At 28.4% G+C, this 22,884-nt stretch overlaps 1 protein-coding gene across 1 annotated transcript in view; it reads left to right on the top strand.

Moving 5' to 3' along the window:
* The window catches only part of LOC100215636 (ATP-binding cassette sub-family D member 3), a 77,386-nt gene that overhangs the window by 41,408 nt on the left and 13,094 nt on the right, over positions 1-22,884 (top strand). Inside the window, exons 16-21 of the mRNA XM_065802006.1 lie at positions 857-926; positions 1,012-1,081; positions 10,690-10,787; positions 10,871-10,962; positions 20,343-20,425; positions 20,536-20,744. Of these exons, the coding sequence (XP_065658078.1) occupies positions 857-926; positions 1,012-1,081; positions 10,690-10,787; positions 10,871-10,962; positions 20,343-20,425; positions 20,536-20,744 (622 nt within the window). The remainder of the gene's footprint in view (positions 1-856; positions 927-1,011; positions 1,082-10,689; positions 10,788-10,870; positions 10,963-20,342; positions 20,426-20,535; positions 20,745-22,884) is intronic.

The raw sequence follows: 22,884 nt of genomic DNA, 5'->3' as shown, positions 1-22,884 counted from the left end.
TCTACACAGACCATTTCTATACATATTTTCTTCAATATTTTTTAATAAACAGTTGCAAAATAATTTATTTAAATATTGCTATTATAGGATTAAAATTTGTATGCCTAATATAAATACTTTTTTTGCATACTTAGAGCTTATTAAAACCCTGTTTATTTATTTCAAAATAAAAAATCTGAATTTACATCTCTCTACTTTAAGAAAGAAATTTGTCACTTTACTGCGTTAGATAAGCCGATTTACCTAGTTAATTATGTAAACATATAACTCAAATATCTCTAACATAGATGACTATTGCAAGACATTTCTCCCATTATTTTTTGAAATCCACCAAGCAAGAAAATCTTTTTAGTTATTTCAAGTTCTTGCAACTTTTTTAAATACAGAACAAAATAGACTTATAACTGTTAGAATATTTTCAAAAGTTATCCTATACTTATGTTACACATGATTGTTCTGTATATGACCTACAAACTCAACTTAAACTTTACACTTACGGAAGTTTACACTTACTGACATTTGTACCTAACGCTATACAAGAGAGTTTTTGCATTAAATATAAATGACATACTGTTACATTTTTGCATAAATTTTTTTGTAAGGCAGTAGCCTTATAAAAAAGTGGCAAGACTTTTAATGAGACTCTTTAATGCAAACTAAACTTGAGCTTAATAGCTGAGTTCTGTGCAAATGCATATTAATAAGCTTTGCTATTGATTTGCTCCATATAAAATATATATATATATATATATATAAATATATATATATATATATATATATATATATATATATATATATATATATATATATATAGATATAGACATAAAAATATATGGATTTAATTTTTTTTACTTAGTGAAGAAATTGCATTTTATCAAGGTCAAGATCGAGAGAAGTTTACTCTTCGTGAATCTTTCAACAGTCTTGTAATGATTAAATTTTTTTTTAAATTAATGATAGATAATAGCTTTTATCTTATTTTTATGTTTAAATGTTATCAATGCGTTTTAGGTTGCCAACAAACATTATATGTTAACATTTAGATTCTTAACTCGAATGGCAGACAATATAATTACTAAACGTATGTATGTATTATAGAATTCTTTTTTTATAAACTGTTTTTTTTTTCTTTCATAAAAACCTTATATTGAGGAATAAGGTCTTGATTGTCACTGATGACATACATATCTATAATATACATGCTGACCTTAATACAGGAATAAGTATATATATATATATATATATATATATATATATATATATATATATATATATATATATATATATATATATATATATATATATATATATATATATATATATATATATATATATATATATAATTATATATATGTATACATATTTATGTATATGTTTATATAGATGTATATATATTTATATAGATGTATATACATTAGCCCCCGCCATTTCCGCAAAATTTTTAATTTTTGAAGGTCGTCCTTTGATTTCTGGTGCATTTTGATTAGTACATAGAGAAAAATGTAGCCTTTTTTTTTAAGTTGAATTTACTACCTGCTTCAATTCCAATATTGTGTCATAAGCAAGTAAGGTATAAATAATACTTTTAATTTCTAATTTTAATGGAAATAATATTGGTATAAAATGATATAATAATATGATAAAATGCTAGTAATTAACTTTACTTTTTAACTTATACTTAAAAAATCGCGCATAGAAATTCGGGAAGAAATGCGTAATCTTTTCGACATTTCTCCTTCAGATGTTAATGACATAATAATGAAAGATAAAACTAAATCACTTCCAAACAGAAAAGAAGATTGTCTGTTTTTGGACGACCAAAAAAGCCTGTGAAAATGGTCAATGGATCGTAAGGACAAAAATTATGAAAAATTTATAAAAAGAAAGATTGCAAAAACAAATCAATTTCGAGCGGAAATGGTAGGTCAACAATCGTCTGACAACATTTTTCAATCAAGGCTTCAAAAACATTCTGATACTAAATTTGTATACTCAGATAAGTTAGATATAGACTTTAAAGAATACAATTCAAAAAGGAAAAAAACTGATTTTGTAACGGTTTTTTTTGCCTAAAGATATAATTAAATCAACATCAATTTTTGCAAAAAGATACAATATTTCTTTAACAGGTCAGGTAGCTATAATTGTATCATAAATGTCTATTTATGATACTTGCAATTATAGCTACCTGACCTGTTATACCTAATTATACCTAGCTATAATTACAAGTATCATTGCCTAATGGAGATTTGAATAAGTTTTCACTATCAGAAACAACTTCAAAAAGGCATAACAAAATGATCTTAACGAATGAAGGAATTAAATTAAAGGAATCTTTTATCTTAAAAGCTAAACACTTATCTCTGACTCTTCACCTGGACACAAAAAAAAATTACAGATGTTCTTCATCATGGTAAAAATGTGGAAAGGTTGGCAGTAATTGTAAGCTCACCAGATCTCAATGAGCCCCAGCTTATTGGAGTAATTAAAATTTCTGATGGCTGTGGAAGAACCCAGGCTACTGCAATAAAAAAAGTTTAAAATGAATGGAATCTTTTCGAAGCAGTTGATAGTGTATCCTTTGATACAACTTCAAGTAATACTGGATGGATTAATAGAGCAGTGTCAATTATTGAGAGATGGAGAGGCAAAACACTAATTTGGTTAGCATGTAGACATCAAGTAGTAGAACTCCAAGATAAAGAAATAGAAAAAGCGACAGGCAAACTTACAACTGGACCTACAAACAATACATTTAAAGCGTTACACGATAACTGGGATAAATTGTTTGCTAAAGGAATAAATTATAAGAATTATAAATGATTAAGTTTGACGGAAAAGTAACCGTTGAACGTTTATTGAAAATAAGGTGAGATAAAAATATTTTAGAGATTTTAAACTGTTAAGACTTAATATTAGGAAAGAAAATATATAACATTAATAAAGCATATTTTTAAATCAACAAACAAATAATTTCTCATAGTAATTGAATAAATATTTTTTCTAGGCTGATAAAGTTTTACAGTTTTGCAGTGAAGCTTTAAAAGAAAACGTATTTCCCAGAGGGAAATTCGCCTAAGTATACAACTGTTAAGTACTTTTGCCACTTAACAGTTGTATACTTAGGCGGATTTGTCACGGGATTTCATTTTAAAAGACCTGGTGCCTTCCATCATGCAAGATATCTTGTTAAATCAATCTATAATCTTATACTTTGTCTTCTTAGTCCATTGCCTAATTTTTATATGGATTTACAAGCAATCAGAGATATTGAAAATTATAAAATTAAAAGACCTAATATTGCCCAAGCATGCATTGACGTGATGAAACTACATCATTGGTACCATGACCAGAGAACAGTTATTTTCTCCATAGCTGACAAGAAACTAATGCCCAAAGTTAGAGAAAGGTTGCTAAAAAGCTGTTTAACTCTGACTCTAAACAGGACGTTGGCAAGCCAAATATTCAAGAGCAATACAAAAATCCAAATACTTCTAATCTGTCATCATTTGTAGGAGGCATGAGTTAGTTGGTTTTTGAGAACCTTGGATTTACAAAGAACAATCTTAAATGGTGTCAAGTTAATTGTAAGGAATGGGGGAAATACAGCACTTACAGAAGATTTAAGGACTGGGTTTATAAACTACATGTAGTAAATGATCCTGCCGAAAGAGCACTAAAACTTATTCAAGACTACTCGAAAGTGTGTGTAAATGAGGCGTTGAAGCAAGATGCTCTTCTGTCAATAGCTGAGCATAGAGCAAAACATTCAGTTAGTACCCAAAAGAATTTGATTAACTTTTGAAACAACATCTTAACTAACCATATTGTATAATGTTAAAGTGATAAAGTGATTGATAATGTTTTTGAGTCTATATTTGTGAGTCTATATTTGTGATTCGAATGTTTTTAATAAAAAAAAAGCAATAATTGAAAGAAAATAAATTTTTAGATTTTCAAACTATATCTATAAATAAAAATTACTATAATATATTGATGGAACAATAAAATGTGGTTGTTTCCTGAAAGTTTTGTTTCATTGCAAAAATCGACTAAATTAATGCTCAAACTTTGGTGCATTAGTAGCGTAAAATAAGGAGATTTCAAGAAAAGTCTAAAAACTTCAACGCACTGGAGGAGGTAGTAAATAAAACTTTAAATAAAAATGAATATGATTTTTTCTATGTACTCATCAAAATGCACCAGAAATCAAATGGCAACCTTCAATAATCAAAAATTTTGCGGAAATGGCTGGGACTAATATACATACATACATACATACATACATACATACATACATACATACATACATACATACATACATACATACATACATACATACATACATACATACATACATACATACATACATATATATATATATATGTATATATATATATATATATATATATATGTATATATATATATATATTTATATATATATATAGTCATGGACAATATTAAGTGATATTGTTGATAAAATTAAAATTCGAACAATAAAAATGAAATTATTTTTGTCAGGATCTATATAACTGCAACTATTTTATGTTTTTTTTTAAATTTGATTCTAAAGAAAACCAAATATATTTATAACTCTTTTTAACTTATTGCAAAAGTAACTCTATTAACTGAAATTAGCCATTTTACAATTTAATAAATGTGACAAAAATAAATATGTTTTGTCAATACCTATTTAATAAAAATGATTAATATTTAAAGACATTTTGTTAAAGTTATTAAAAATAAGCATTTTAAACTATGTTTTTTGGAATTTGATGTCAAAAAAAATAAAACTAACAATAATAATGGTTTATTATCAAAATTATTCATTGAACATGAGATCCCAAGTCATTTAACATCTAAAAAAGGGTCTAACCTACAAAAAAATATGCTGAAAATATCAAATATTAATAAGTGGTGTTAGAAAGATGTATATAAAATATGAAACAATTGGTTCTGTTAAAAATTAGAAAAAACTTGGTTACCCCAACAAGAACTGGTATGCTAATTGCACAGATAGCAAAGAAAAGTTCAACAAAAACCTCAGATAAGACTGATTATTAAAAATCTTAAATTAAATATTTCCACTCGAACAGTTCAGAAAAGACTTAATTTAAGTGGTTTAATAAACTGTTATCAGAAAAGTAAACCCCTCATTAGTGGTATAAACAAAAAAAAGCGTTTAGCATTTGCAAAACTGCATATTAACAAGGCTGGGGCATTTTAGAACTCTGTTATGGTATGAAGAGAGTAAATTTTGAATATTTGGCTTCAAAAAATGACAAAGAGTTTGACACAGACCTCGTGATGCACTCTTAGATAAAAATCTATAATAAACTGTCTAATAATAAGCATAGAGGTGGCTCACTTATGGTTTGGGGATGCTTTGTTTCAAATGGTGTGGGAAGGCTGGCGAATGTTGAGGGTAAAATGACGGGACAATTATACGATGATTTGCTTTCCAAAAATTTATGTCAATCCGCTTTTAATCCGCTTTGCTGATCAAATTTAGTAAAATTTAGATCACAAATTCTTTTTTTAACAAAACAACGATGCCAAGTTTACCAGCTAAGTGGCACAATAATTCCTCAAAAAAAGTAAAGTTAACATGCTTAAATGGCCAGACAAACCCTGGACCTCAACCGCATTAAAAAGTTATGGGTGATTTTATAATTTAAAATACCTTCTTCAAAATGAACAAATAAAAAAAAACTGTATGAGGTTCTTAGTAAAACTTGGGATTTAATCAGTCTAATAATAGTTATTGACATAACATTTCATAATTAAAACTTTGATGTTTCTTACTTTTATAATAATGCTGAAAAATAATAGTTACCTTTGCAATGAGTTAAAAAGAGTTATAAATATTTTTGTTTTTCTTTGGAATCAAATTAAAAAAAAAAATTATTGCAGTTACGTCAGGGTTGTCCATGATTAGTATGAAGTGTCAAAATGTCGTGAAGTGAAGTTTTTCCCATTATACTATCAATAACATGTCTAAAAATAATTTTTATAAGTGATTTTGAGCTCTCTCAAGGCCTCCGAATTTGAATTTCATTTTTAGAGCCAAAATTAAAATCTTTTACATTATAAAATATGTTATAATTCTATAAACATAACAACATAATTTAAACAAAATCATGTTTAATATAAAGGTAATCAGATTTACAAAAGAAAAAAAAAAAGTTAATGTTACATTTAACATTTCAACTTGAAAAAAAAATGTTTTTTATGACCAAATATAAAAAAAAGTGAAAGACTTTACAGTCTTTACTTGAAAAATTAGTAATTTACTTAAAAAGTATTTAATCTCTTATACTCAACACACTCATATAGTACATAGTACTAAACTACAGTTTCACAAATTTAGTGTCTTTTTAGCAAAAAAGGAATATAACTTTCTATGCTGCTCGACACCCTGCAATAACCATGCCCTTTGCTCAATATCAGTTGTAATAATTGTAGCAAAATCCAAGATTAACTTGACACTACACTCTGCTGCATTGTTGACAACTTTAACTGTACAAACAAATTGTTCTACAACTCTAAAAGCCTGGTCTGAATTCCACTGCTCCACTGGTTTGGAAAGCCAACTTTTAAAATGTGGAACAACGAATGAGATTCAGGCCCAATCAAATTTTCAAAGTTGTTTCAAGACCAATTTTTTTGAATACTGGGCAAAAGTTTTCAGGTATTTGAGTCAAAAGCAATTGATCCGCCAAGGCGAAAGTTTTCAGGTATTTGAGTCAAAAGCAATTGATCCGCCATTTCTTTCCTTAGTGCATGTGTCATTAAAGGATGTTTACTAAATAAAGCAAACAGCACAACTTCTGACAAGTACCATTGATGATTATGGAGTTTGTTAATCACAACGTCAGCAATAGCTTTGTCAACACTTCTAAAATCAATCATGTTATGAATAAATTGGAAGTTGTTCATAGGTGCATCCGCTCCCTATGATGTTTTCACCCATGCAGAGTGTAGAAATGAGCCAAAAATCTATTCATACACATGAGTTTAGCAACCATGTCATCATCATATTGTATCTGTTTGGAAAACATATACATCTTTCCAGCATATATGTTGTTGGGCATCCAACATGCTTAATGCATCCCCCCCTGGTTTAAGAAAGTGGGCGACAGGTGGGGGAGTTTCACCCAAGATTATCAGAGTGTTTTCTGATAATCAACTCTTGTAAAAGTTGTTGAATCCTTGCAAGATAGCATGTCTGTAAGTTCTTTGACAACTTTATGTTTAAAAACCATTTGTTTTCAGTTTCCAGTACTTGTGTTGCTTGAACTTTATCCAAGTTTGACCATGCATCTTTAAATTATGCTAACAGTTTGTTTTCCAGGCCTAAAATGTCACCAAATGATAAATTTGATTCAGCACCAAAAACAAGCTTTAAAATGTGATCATGACAAGCTAGATAGAGTAACTTTTTATCTAGACTTGCTTCCATTAATTTAGCAGCTACTTTGTGTATACCACTCGAGTTGCTCTTTGGGAGTTAGCTAGAGAAGGTACACCTAATAGTTTCCCTTCCTTGTATTTATAGCTCCAGAAATAAGAATTGCAAGTCGTTTATATGTGTCTCCCAGCATATCTTTTAAAAGCTTACTATCCCAATGGAAAGCACCATATTGGGGAGGGTTCTGTTTCACTGTCTCCGTGACACTTTCTGCAATCTTTTGACGATTGAACATTCTTGTTTTCCAAGTTGTAGATCTTGATATCTCAAAATCTTCAAGATTACCTCCAGCAGTTTTTATTAATGCTGATACAATCATTGTCGTTTGATTTTCTGACAACTTGAGACAATCAGCAGCACTGGTTATCTGGTCACATTGAATTATTTTCCTAGGTAGCTTAAGAGTTACATATCCTCCTTGATCTATTTTTGTTGCTTCTTGTTGTAGATTTGTTTCAAAATCAGGATCAATTTTGGTTCGGTTATCTTCTTCATTTAATTAAGTCTCAGATTCATATTCTAGCAAAGGAGCAACTCCTTCGACCTGTTCTTCTCTTAAATTATCCAACCTGCACTGTTCTCTTTCTGTAGTTCATGCTTCATGTGGTTGTCTTGCAAGTTTCATTTCAGCTTTGGTTTCAAAAATTTTATCATGTCCATCCATACATGCTCTTCTTTCCTGTTGTTGGTCCAAGTAAAAGTTGATATCATCTTGTTTTTTTCTTTCTGACAAAAATCTTGATTTCTTTATTTCATCAATGGCGTCAGGTGCACCGATGTTATAATGAGAATCCAATTGTTCAATAAAACTTGCTCTCTTGCTACCAGGGTCAGTTATTCTTCCTTTATTTTTCATCAACCATTCATTTCAAAGTTTCATAACATTAAACATGCAATTCTGTCTGTATTTAATTTTTATGCATGTCATATTCCAAAAAGCAAGGACTGCATCAACCACAACATAAGCAATATCCTCATTCTTCACTTCATTTTTAATATTTTCTGGATCGTTCCTTAGAAATAAGATATATTTCATAATTTGCCTACAATCAGGCAGTTTGACCTAAATAATTGATGTTGAAGGATGATCAGTTAACCAGAAATCAGTTAACTTTCTTGTCACAGGTCTGCTTGGAGTTCCTTTATGTGAGCTAAAAGTACCAAAGTGGATTCTCTTTTTGTTCTTCAGACTTTTTGTCTTCAGTACTTTGCTGTGGTGATGGATCACACTTTTTATTACTTCGAATCAATATTTTTCCAATATATTCATTAATAAAATTAAATTTATTCTTTCACTAAACAGTATTAAAACTCGAATAATACAACTAAAAGCCACTGAAAACCAATCAAAACTTTTTAGAAATGATTCTTTAATTATTGCAATTCTAAAACAAAAAAACAAAAAATGCAATTTATGCAAAAAATAGGGAGCATGTTCAGAGGCCTTGAGGGACTTCAGTATTACTTATCAAAAATCTGTAAAAATTATTTTTAGACATAGTATTGATAGTATAATGGGAAAAACTTCACTGCGTTTTGACACTTCATACTATATCCTGGACAACCCTACAGTTATGTAGATCCTAACATAAATAATATTGTCCGTGACTGTGTATATATATATACATATATATGTATATTTATATATATATAAACAAAACATTATACTTTGTATATATATATATATATATATATATATATATATATATATATATATATATATATATATATATATATATATATATACATACATACAGAGGCCTCGGCAGGATTAAATGAGTGCAGTAGTGGATATTTTTTATAACTGTTACAAGAATATTATCAATTTATTTATTCATAATAGGCTTTTTGAAGAAACTGATTTTTCATTTAACAAATCCATCAATTTGTTTAATCTAATTAAAAACGATTGCATTTTAATTGGTGCTCTTTTTTAATATATATATATTTTAGCAATAACGGTGTCTTTAAAAAAGCATTGCAGTTTATTATGCAATAATTGGTTTATTTTTAAAATGACATTTTCATCTTAGTTACAAGAATAATTCTTTTACAAACAATTTTGCAAACTTGACTACATTGTCATTAATTCTATAGTGATATCATTTGGTATTTTACACAAAGGGTTTTAGGGGAAAAAAATCACTCTGCGCTGCGTATCTGTGTTTGAAAAGAGAAGAAAATTTTCTTTTTTTTATTAGTTCTACTACAACTTTATAGTATAATTATGTAATATTTATATTCACATTTATAATATTAAAGTTCTGCTTTACCAAAAGACAAAATTGCTGTAGTATAAAATAACTTATTTTACAAAGTCAGCAAGTTGTAAGCATTTTTATAGATAAAATATAATCTCAAGCACTAAAAAAAAATCAGTAACTGTTACGCAAAATAAATAAGCGATTGCATTTAGTAAGAAAAAAAAATTCAATCTGAAACTCACTGTCTTTTTTATTTTATATAGTTACACAAGTATTTTTAATTTTTATAATCAATATCTAAAAATAGAGAATAAAAGAAAGTGGTTTACATATATATATATATTTTTTTGTTATTCACCTCCTCAAGGCCGAGAAGGCCACTACGGATGAGGAGGCTACTTAATAATGGTTATAACCCTCCAACAACTTTATAACTCCGAAACACAAACCTTGACAAACAATGCCACTGCGTGGAGAAACAAGTGGAGCGCGGTACTACCAGGGGCGTGGTGGGGATCAAACTCGGAATCTCTCGCTTATGAAGCAAGCGCTTTACCACTACACCACTACCACATATACATTTATGAAAATATAATGAAAATTTATATTTATGAAAAAGTTATACTTTTGCTAGAGCTGTAAATTGTTCCCATAAACCATTTTAAGGGAGTGTGGACAAGAGCAAGAGCTAAAGCACTTGGTTCCCTTAAGTTTAGTTGTAGTTACAACCCTCTTTCAACTCTATAACTCCGAAACACGAACCTTGACAAAAATGGCTGTTGCACAGAGAAACAAGTTGATATATATTTATCAATATATAATATATATATATGTATATATATATATAGTATATGTATATATATATATATATATATATATATATATATATATATATATATATATATATATATATATATATATATATATATATATATATATATATACACACACACACAATATTTTTGTTTCATTATTTTTTTTGAAAAGTTTTATTAAAAATGATTGTTTTTGTAGATCTTGCAAAAATCGTAACTATTTGTGCTATGGCGATAAGTTTTTTTGCAAATAACGAACAACATAAAAAAAATGCAGAGTATAGAAATAATGGAGGTAATATTTTGGAATAATTATAAGAAATATTTTTAAAATATAATTATAGTTTCCTAGAATAACTTGTGTATGTTATTATTTTTAGGAATACTATACAACAGGAAAGATACTGTTAAAAATGGGTGATGCCCTCAGGAGACTTTCTTTGGTGGATCGGGAACTTTCTAGATTGTCAGGGTAAGTTCTTAAAATCTCAAAATATCTGTTTTGCTTTTCAAGTCGATGAAAAAGTATATAAGGTATGTGAAATTAGGTTGAATCCAATTTTTCTTTCATAAACTGTTATTTACCAAAAAGTATACTTCACTAACAAAAAAAATTCCAAAAGTTGATCAAATCAATCAGAATTAAATTGCTTAAATGTTCCTCGAAAATTTTTTAGAAGTTTAAAACATTTTAAGTAAACTAATATTTCAATAAAACATTTAAACAGTTTTATTTTTATAAAACTTGTTTACTTTTAAAGGAGCTAGAGACAACCATTATAAGTTTTCAGTCTTTAATTTTTTTCTCACTATTGCATATAAACAACAAGCAGTTAGGTTATTTATCACTCTTTAAAGAATCTGCATATCAAAACATCATAAATATTAACATATATTAGGTTCAGGTACATATTGTTTTAATAAAGGATGCTTTTATGAAAGTATGTGCTTTTAAAAAAAAAAAAAGTATTGGTGAATTTAATAGTTTTCTTCTATGGAACAAAAATGCTTTAGTAGTGTTCATTTAATTTTTGATAAATTGTTAATAGATTTAATAATTTTTACCTCATTTGATAGTATTTAGTATATATTCAGTTTATACTAATCTTTCTCTCTGGTGATATATAATGACATTAACAATAAAACTTTCTGCACATCTTAACATCATTGACCTTAACTGAGACTCACAAATAGAGCAGGTAGGTCACAAATATATTTAGGTTATAAAAAGATTATATAATATAGAACCTTTATTTTTATTGCTATTACTGTATTTACTAAAATTTTCAATAATAAATTATAAACTTACATAAATAATATTAGATGTAAAGAAAAGAACACTAATATAGAAACATAACAACTAAAAAAGCAAAATTAAAAAATAAATAATAATAATATTATTGTAATAGTTATAACAAAAATAACAATAATATGTATAAATATTATTACAAATAGTAACTAAAATTAATAACTATAATAAAAAGATATAACTAATGATAAGTCAATAGCGAAATTAATTATAATATAATTTATAATTATAACAGTAAGTAATAAAATCAACTTAGTAATTGCAAAAATGCTAATAACAATAACAAAGCTATCACTACTAAATAAATATTTTTTTTAACTTATTACTTTATACTTCGCAACAACAACACAAATAATTTTATTGCATCTGTGTATTATCATTATAACAACACAAATAAGTTTATTGCACCTGTGTATTATCATTATAACAACACAAATAAGTTTATTGCACCTGTGTATTATCATTATAACAACACAAATAAGTTTATTGCACCTGTGTATTATCATTATAACAACACAAATAAGTTTATTGCACATATACTTATTTTTGCAAAAAAAAAAAAAGTTGTAGCTAAAATAATTTTTACCACATTCTTGAAAGTTTCCTCAAACCATTATTCTTTTACAATCATTATGTTCAAAAGTAGCTATTGTAAACGCTAAATTAAATTACATCTATTTGAATGAGGCAATTTAAATTTTGAGTATTTTCTTAAAGTTTTTTTCTTCATTCTCAAAATTTTGGCTTTAATTACCTTATTAGTTTTAACACCTTATTAGTTTTAACATCTTACTTGCATCTTACACAGCCCAAGTAACTGAGTTTTAGTTGATGGAACTAGAGATGGTAGCTCCTTTGAGCAACAATCATGATAGTATTTGTAAAAAAGAGTAAGAAATGCAACTTTACGACAATTGGAAAGAGGCTCAAGCTCAGCAGATACAGCGGGTCCAACTACATTTACAATGTGTTTTTGGACCTTGTCTAGAAGAGAAAGACCATCAGAAGAAGAACCAGCTTAAATATGACAATAGTATTCCATACAGGGACAAATAAGAGGTAGAGAATAGAATCGAAATCAAAAATAATTGGAATCAAAAATAATTTGTAAAGGTAGAGAATAGAACCAGGAATAAGAGAATAGTGAGCACGATAAAGAAAAGCAACCTTAGTAGATGCTAATTTAGCAATCAAATGTATATATGGTTTCCATTGCGAGGCATAAGTGCAAAGGGCATATGTGCGAGTTGACATTAGTGTATCAAAAGAGTTTGCAAACATTAGCATTTGTGCAAACTGGCATAAGTGCCAAGCAGTTGCAAAAACTGGAATAAGTGCAAACTGTCATAAGTGCAAACTGGGATAAGCACGAAACAGTTGCAGTGCGAACTGGCATAAATGGGAATTGGCATAAATGTGTCAAAAGAATTTGCAAAGATTGGTATAAGTGCCAGTTCACATTTATGCCGATTTGCACTTATGCCAGTTTTTGCAACCGCTTTGCACTTATGCCAGTTCGCACTAATGCAAGCCCCAAGCTGTTACAGAAGTGAGATCAAGTTCAAGATCGGCTGCCTGTTTTTTTAAAAAAAGGAGTATAAAGTTGAGTCATCAGCAAAAAGAACTACTTTAGATGTAAGGTTGTTGGAAGATCATTAATATAGATAAGAAACAAAACAGGACCAAGGGTAGAACCTTGAGGTACCCCAGAAGTTACTGGAAATGAAGAATAGTGTTGGCTTTTGAGGATGACTTCAATAAAGCAGTTAAAAAGCAACAATTTGTTTATCCCAAAAACTCAGATACACCATATAAAGCAAGCTAATAAAGAGCATGCCAAAATTTGTTGAGAGCTTTAGATGTGTCAAGAGCAATATCTTTAGCTTCTCCACCTCCATCTAATGCACAATAAAAATTTTTAGTCTCAGCAGTCAGCTTGTAAAGCAAGAGGATTGAAAATCATATTGATTGTTAGAGAGTAAGTTATTAGACTCAAGATGGGGTGTAAGAAATTTGTTGATCAAAGACTCAAAGACCTTGCTAATAACAGAAAGAAGATTGATTGGAAAATAATTGTAGGGGTCAGAATGTTCACTGGAGTTTTTGAAAATTGGAACAAATGAAATTTTCAGAAATATTGTCTGGACCACAAGCCGTAGAACAGTTTAATTGAGTAATGACTTAAGAAATGGAAGCTGGAATGATTTGAATGTCTAACAAAGGGTTAAACTGTTTAATTGGAATGGAAGAAAGAGAATGGCCATAGGACTTAGGAGTCAAATTAGAAAAAAAGTTCTTTGCAAATAGTTTTTCCTTATCCTTGGAAGAGTTAATAAGATCTATCGTATGAGTGAGAGATGGAATGTTAGACCTACCCTTCTTAAAAAGAATATTGAAGATTTTCTTTGAAGAAAAGTCTCTAGAGCCCAACTTCTCAGATAAGATATGAGATTTAATGAACTGAGAATATCAGACAGCACCTTTTTACATCAATTTCTCGCAATATTAAATGTCGGTATGTTCTCGAGAGAGTTGTTCTTTTGAAAAAGATGAAAAGAATGATTACAATTAGATATAGCAACTGCACAAGAAGGTGAAAATGATTTAGTAGAATGAAGCTTGATTTGGAACCGGCGAGAAGGAATACAAGCTACCATTCCTGCCTGAATCTAGGAGGTTATGTAGGAGGCACATATATCAGTTTCTGGTGAATTTTGCAAGAGGTAAGATTCAATTGATGGAGGGTTGCTTTGCAGATCACAAATATTTGTTAAAGGTATATTAAAACAGTTAGGCGGTGGAGATGTTTTTTTAAGTTTAATATTTTGGGTTACTTTTGGCATGATTTAAGTTTAAAGAGAACTTGACTCATTCATAAATAGAGCACAGCCTTCAAAGCAATGAGCTATACAATTGTCCTATACAATATATCCTATACAATATACAAATTGTCCTATACAATAGTCCTATTAATTAATCCTAAGTTGTAATATTGGGTTCTTTATACGGCCTGGACAATGCGCACCAAAATTAACAGAAACACTATTCATGCGCAACATGCATAAATGGTGTTTCTGTTAATACTCTGATGTTTTACAGCTGTTTATGGAATCAGCCTCTCTAAGAGCTACCATAGAGTTCAGGAAACCTTACTACAAGACATTGTCAGAACCATTAAACTAACTTTTAGATCTGTACCCTCTTAAGGAGATAACAGGATGAGTTGCATACCCACTCTCAAGGAGGCACAAGCAAAAACCTATGAGTAGAGTCAAGAAGATCAAGCATTTATCATTCTAGTCAGGAAACAATGTAACACAGGTTTACATCTACGCCAGCCTAATAGATAAAGCTATTACCAGCTTTTGTGGTGTACTGATTGAAAAGTTTTTGCTGTGGGCTTGGTAGGAAATAAATATTTCAAAAAATGACATCAGTTCATTGTTGGTGTAGACACAATTGTTGTACAATAAATTAAACCAAATAATATTTCTTTTTCTTTAAGACCTAGTAAAGCATACATTGGGCTGTCAGAAGGTGTGTAGCAAAAGAGGTGAGCAGTTATAAATAATAGTTTAAAAACAAATAATTTTTTAAATGCAATCACGTCTTCAAAATATTTATGGCAAATAATAGAAAAATTTATAGGAGCGTTCAAGTTAAAATAATCCTAAACAATGCTCTTACCTACAACAACACAACAACAGAAAAAAAAGCTTACTCTGTATGAAAAACTAATTTTACTCTGTAAAAATGCAGAAAAACTGCTAAATATATAAATATTGAGCTATTTTCTAAAAGTACAAAGTTTTTATTAAACAATCACAAACTTGAAGATTCAATTAAATAGAAAAATTCTTTTAATATATAATTTTGTATATAAATATTGAAAAAAAAAAAGAAAAATGCTTCTATTTTATCTGATGATTGCAAATAGCATGAAAATAGTAGTTGTAAAAATCATGTAGTTTTATTTTCACTAGAAACATATTGCAACATATTGCAACATATTGCAACATATTGCAACATAATGTATATAATGTATCTATTATCACTATTATCGATACTTGTTGAATGTCACATACACAGATAATATATGACACCATTGTAAAACAAACTTGATCATTCAAACTCAGTATTGTCATAAAACATCTGCACTATTTAATAAAACCTGATAATTCAAACTCATGTATATTGATAATGTATTATATATATCATCTTTGTATATTAAGTTGGATGGTTCTTCAGTGCCTTTGCTTACCTTTATTTTCAGAAAAAGTTTTAGACAGGGTAGGACATAATTTAGATTCTATTTAATCAAAATTAAATATACTATTATCAACAGCACTCCAGCTCATAAAATAAATATTCCTCTTATAAATTTTTGGAAGGAACACACCCTTTTTCTAGATCTTTAAAAACCTTTGCGGGGGTTGCTAACACCAATGAGGAAGTGTCACCTATTGATGGTACTAATTTCTCATCTAGGTCAGAAAAACAATAATGATTTAATCCTTTATTGCTCCTCTAATTGCTATATTAATTAGGCTCCTTCAACTCTTGGTCGCATTGCCTAGAGCCTTATTTGACCCTTATTAATTTTCTATCACTAACTTTTAGAAAATAAATGATATTTGAATTTGGCAAGGTGATAGGAAAGAGCTCAAAACAGAAATTGCCAATCTTCTGGTTATATTCTACTGCACAAACAATTTGATTTATGCATCATGATAATAATAACACATCTTCAACTGGCTCACTAGTTACACTTGAATATTGGTGCAACCATTCTGCTGATGTTGTTGGAAATTGTCAATTGATGATTTATAGAAATTTCAGATTGTACAAAACATATTTTCTTCCAAGCATTTATCATGCTCATTCTCAGCGCCATGAGAGCTATAATATTATGTGCATCCAAATGGGCAATAGTTAGATCATTTTCTAATTTTTGCGAATAATTTGCTGTAGTGGATTTATACCATTGAAAACATCTTCTGGGAATGTGGATTCTTTCAGGAGTAAGCACATGGTCTTTTTGTTCCGATATTTGTATAGCATTTGTAATTGTCTTATAATTTGCACATCAAAGTGATACAAACATGTTTTGTGATGTGTCAAAAAAAGACAGTTTATTGATAATTAGAATTTTTATTTGTCAGCCGAAGCAGAGGTAAAACCTACTTTTGATCCAGGCCTCAATGTAGCCTAATGTAGCAAATGTAGCCTAACATGTTATAGTTATAACATAAATTATATTGTTTATTATCACCATTTGTTACTGATACTTAATGAATGTCAAGTATACTAGTGATATAACTACAGTTTGGTTGTGTAAATACAATCAGTGGTTGTCTGTTTATGTCGAACGAGTGATTACTTAGTTTCAAACTCAGACTTATAACTAATAGTTTATATTTATTTATATATAATATAAATTTTTTATTATTGTTAATAAATTGTTTTATTATTATAATATATTATAAATTATATATAATAGTTCCATTTACATTAGCAATATATAGTTTCTGAGTAATGATGCTAGTCTTCAAGCTTCCCTTGTTTAAAGTTAAGAGTACATGGCAAAATAAGAATTCCTTGAAAATTTTAGCCTTTGGCTCCAAGAAGATCCTGAAATATGACCATTTTACTTTTAGTAGATATTGACCAGGCCCCTCCTGTCCCCTCACAATTGCAACATTTATTTATAGGTTTCAAATCACATAACTTTAAAAATACTTGATCTTTTTACTTAAAAATGTGTACCTGGTTATTTTTATGGGTGATGAATCTAATGAAATAACCAGAAATTCCAAAATTTGTATTAAGTACCTGTGTTTATTAATTTAAATAATTTTAGGCAACTTTTTACCTGTTTTTATTGCCCAAGAAACCCATGTGGCCATCAAAAAAAATTTTCAGACATCATTCTATATTCATTGATCTTTCAGAAAACATAAGGATTTTGATCTGCAAGTGTATGGATTTCCATATATGAATAATAAGGCATGGCCCTTACATTTTTTTGGTGGAATTTTGCAAATGATTTTTAACTATCTTTGAGACAAACTGGAGCTCTGAAAATTTTAGCATGTGCATAGTCCTGATGTTCATTAATTATTTACAACGTGTACAATGTGTGTTAAAATTGTTTCCAGGGCATATGACCAGAGGGTCCATAGGACTGGGGCACTAGGGGCCATCCCCACTGGATTTCTTTAAAAATATTTTTTTTAATTTTAACAAAGTAAAGATAAAATGCAAAAAATAAAGTCTCAATGTTGTGTTAAGATTTACTTAGATGCGTTAACGATCAAAATATACATACTTACATATGTTGTTACAGGTGCATCAATGGTACAAATTGTGTTGGTAATTAAAATTCCACACTCATATGTTCTACATTGCCAGAAAAATTTGTTAAAAGGACTGTGCTGGTGCATAAAAATTACCATAACATCTTGCTCAATGTTTTCAATTTTATTTATGATACCAACCCAATGAAACACATCACATTTAAAAAAATATACCCTTGTTTGGTTGTCTTTAATATATATATACCCTTGTTTGGTTGTCAATTGATCCAGGCTATCTCATGTTCCAGGGCAGACTACCAGAGGGTCCATGGGGTCAGGGCACCAGGGACCATGTCCCACTTTTGACAAAATTTAAAACTTAAAAAAAGTAAAGATAACTTATATTTATATTATATAAATATTGTCTTTAAAAATTTTTTTGTTTTGTTTTATTTAATTATTTACAAAATTAAAGTGTCTTGTTAAAGGTCCATCAATGATACAAGTTGTTTTGGTAATTAAAACCTAACACTCATCTGCACTAGATGGCCAGAAAACTTTGTTAAAAGCGCCATGCAGCTTCATAAACATTGTTATAACACGTTTAACAGATGACAAATTTTAATTTTTTTCTTTCGGCATCATAAAAAGATTTCAATACGATAAATTTCATTTATCATACCAACTCAATGAAATGCATCAACACAATATTTACACAGAATAAGTTCACCGTATTTCAATGCATTGATGTTAATTTGCTGATTAGGTTAAGAACTTTAAATACCGGAAAAGAAAAAATGCCTGTTATATTAACATCATCACTTGTTTGTTTAATTTTTTTAAATAGTATCTATAGATTCTGGGTTAAATTGATGATAGCTTCAAATTCCAGGAATTGTTTTACTTTTTAAATCTTTTCAAAGTGATGGCAGATTGTTAAAATTTGGTCATCTTTTACTCCAGATCTCCAAATTAATTCTTTTCTGGCATCTTCTCTATAACATTTAAATCTCTTTAAATCAGTCTTTCTACAATAAATTAGTTTTTGACAAGTATCGTTTGACATTTCCAAAAATACACAAATCCATTCTTCCTCTAAAACTAACTGCTGAGTTGCATTTCAGATGAAGTTAAAAATGAGAAAACAATAGTAATTAGTATAATTAAAGCAACTTATACACCATGGAAACACCATGGAAAACAAAACATTGATTGGTTTCATTTATCTTTTTTTGAATATAAAAGATAAATTTTTGTTTCTTTAACAAGGTTTTTTAATTGTAATTAATTTGTTAATGATAACAATTTTAATGATGAATTTAATAGGTAATTTGATAAATTTCTTCTATACTAGTGTAATTACATGTTTTTTTGTTACTGTCAATAGTTCTTATTTAATAAAACAACTTGATGTTAACATTTAGGAATTAGCATATATCAATTAAAATAGTGATTTTAAAAAGTGATAAATTTCTTTTTTATTGATAGAACGTTATGACAACATTAGAGCATTAATAAATATAAACTTTTTAATTTCTAAAAGTTTTAATTTCTAAAAATATTTAATGTAAAATTTTGTTAAAATCATTATTTTAGATGGATCACTATTTTTTATCTGTATACTTGCAAATCAAAATTCTTATAAACATATAGAAAAAGTTAAATAAACATATAGAAAAGCATATAGAAAAGAAAATAATTGAATATAGAATGATGAAAAACCAAGTGGAACAAGAATAAACCAAAAGAATTTTGAAGACAATATTTTTAAAGTTACCTTTACTTTTTGACGACCCTATGGACCCACTAGTCATATGACCTAGAAACAATTTAAACACATCTTCATCTTCATCTTCTAGTTTGTTATTTAATTCAGCAGTAGTATGTTTTAGTGCACAACATATTTTAAGCTTTAGCAATGACATTTTCGTTTACTTTGATTTATAAATTTTTTTTTTTTTTTTAAGTTTTAATCTTTATTCTCTCTGAACATCTGTTAATTTTTTATTTTTTTGTGTTACTTATCCTGCTTTTTTGTGCTACTATCCTAACCCTGACAGAATTTTTTCTATAAGTATTTTACATTTCTTTGTGGTCTTTCATTGCTTAGTCTAGTTCAAGCAACACTGAATTCCTGCATTAATATAGCAATATTTTCAATTTTATATGCAATATTTCTCAGTTTTATATGGAATAAAATAAATCAATACTCCTAACATTTTTATATATATTCATATTTCTTTAAAGGTTTGCAATGAATGTTGCATCATTTATAGATGTTCTCAATGACATGAAAAATAACTGTTTTGTTCGTAGCTTAGTTAATGCAGGTAATTGAGGTTAATTGAGGTAATTGAGTTTAATGTTTTATTTGTCTTATAAAAGCTGTAATCTATTTATAGGTTTAATTTAAAAACATTTTTGGTGTAATTTAATTTAGAGCAATCAAAGGAAACAGTTGACATGAGTTGTAAAGCAACATTTATTGAAAAAGATTATGTTATTTCTTTTGACAGAGTCCCTTTGGTAACTCCAAATGGTGATGTGCTTATAAAGGAACTATCTTTTGAGGTTTTGTCAGGACGAAATGTTTTAGTATGCGGTCCCAATGGGTGTGGCAAATCAACACTGTTTAGAATACTCGGAGGGGTTAGATTTTTTTGTGTAAATTCATAGATTCAAATGTATTAATGTATATGCAGAATCAATATATATTTTTGCATGCAACAAAAGAAAAAAAAGCCTCTTTTAATGCTTATCTTAAATCAACCTTTAATCTACTTCATTCATACTTTTTTAACAAATTTAAAATTTATTCAACTTCAAGTAATAAAACAATTAAGTAGTTAAATTTAAAAGTAAATTTTTTTAAAAACCACAAAAATCATGGCTAGAAAATATTTTAAGTTGATGTTTTTTTTATAATTTTAGACTGTTTCATAATACATTTTTTTTGTTTTTTTTTATTGATGTTGATACTTAATAACCCTTTGATATTGATACTGATTGATATTAATACTTAATAAACCTGCACCTTAAACCTAAATTATTTATAGATAACCACATGTGTCTATACATTGACTCACTTAATTAGGGAAAGCATGCAGGGAGTGTACATAGATCAACTGAGAGATTTGAGCAGACAACCTATCAATTTAAATAAAAGTGTTTTTAAAGTTTTAAAATTTTTTCTAGTTTATTTTCTTTCGATTTGAAACAAAAAAAAATATTTTGATGACCATCTTTTAATGTGAGGCCTTCTTCTAGCAAAGCTGCTATTTAGTAGGAAATATAGTCAATAGTTGGTAAAATGGTATTTGTAAATGCTATAAAAATGATTGTAATGGATAACTTAAATAGGTAAAACATGCAAATAGTGTTTTGAATTGGGCAGGTAATCTATCATTAAAATTTTTTTTTTTAAGTTTTCAAACTTTTTCTGGTCTTCAATATTAGTTTAAAAAAAAACAAGTATTTATTCATGGTGTGTGTGTGTGTGCATATATATATATATATATATATATATATATATATATATATATATATATATATATATATATATATATATATATATATATATATATATATATATATAGAACCCTTAGATGTTGTCCGAAAGTTTTTTCCATATTTTGTTGACAAAAAGTAAAAATTAAAATGCAAGACCGGAATTTTTTTTTTTTAATAATGATAGACTGCCTGCCCCAACCAAACCCTCAGTCGATGTAGCAGCACTCCCTTGCGGGTCAGGCTATTTGTCAGCCGATGTAGCAGCACTCCCTTGCGAGTCAGGCTATTTGTCAGTCGATGTAGCAGCACTCCCTTGCGAGTCAGGCTATAAGATAGTCGATGTAGCAACACTCCGCGCATGATTTACAGTAAAAAAAATAAAAATAAAAACATTTTATTAAAAAAAATTAAAATAAAAACATTTTATTAAAAAAAATAAAAATTCAAACATTGTTTATATTGTTAAAAACATTCAGAATGTTTTAAAAACATTCAGAATGTTTTAAAAACATTCAGAATGTTTTTAAAAACATTCTGGTCAATTAAATTTGCGTTTTTGTGGTTTTTTTATATAACAATTAATTTGTAATTAAATTAATGGTTTTGACTTTCGTCCAACACTAAAATGTTGGACGAAAGTCAAAAGTAATTAAAAGTGACGTATGTGTTGGCGTAAGAATCGCTTTTTTCCTTCCTCTCTTCCCAAAGCCAACAAACTATAGATCTAGATATATATATATATATATATATATATATATATATATATATATATATATATATATATATATATATATATATATATATACAGTATCGGACAAAACGAGTGCAACCAAATAATGCTAATTTAGTTTCTTTATATAAAAGTGCTGCATTTTTTCAATTTACAGAAATAACTATGTAACTGTTTAGAGACAAAGTTCTGCAAGTTTTATTCATCACAAAGTTCATTATTTGTACACGAAAATTAATAAATTAATCAAAAGTATTAAAAAAAGTTGATTTCCTTCTGGACAAAACAAGTGCAACTTGACAAAATGTTGACCGAGCTGTATTTCGCTATCAATATTTCGTAGCGAATCCTTTGTTGTTGATCTTGCATCTTCGAGGCACAGATTCGATCAGGTGATCAATTAAACTTTGTGGAATCGCTGCCCAGACCTTTTGGTTTTGTTTAAACAGTTGATACTTATTACGAACACCTTCACGATTAATTCTGTGGTTGACGATCTCCCACAGGTTCTCAATAGGGTTGAGATCCGGAGATTGAAGCGGCCAATCC

This window comes from Hydra vulgaris, chromosome 07 (assembly GCF_038396675.1).
Source record: "Hydra vulgaris chromosome 07, alternate assembly HydraT2T_AEP".
Taxonomy (NCBI): Eukaryota; Metazoa; Cnidaria; class Hydrozoa; order Anthoathecata; family Hydridae; genus Hydra; species Hydra vulgaris.
The sequence above is the reverse complement of the archived record's forward strand: the minus strand, read 5'-3'. Positions and strand labels throughout refer to the sequence as shown.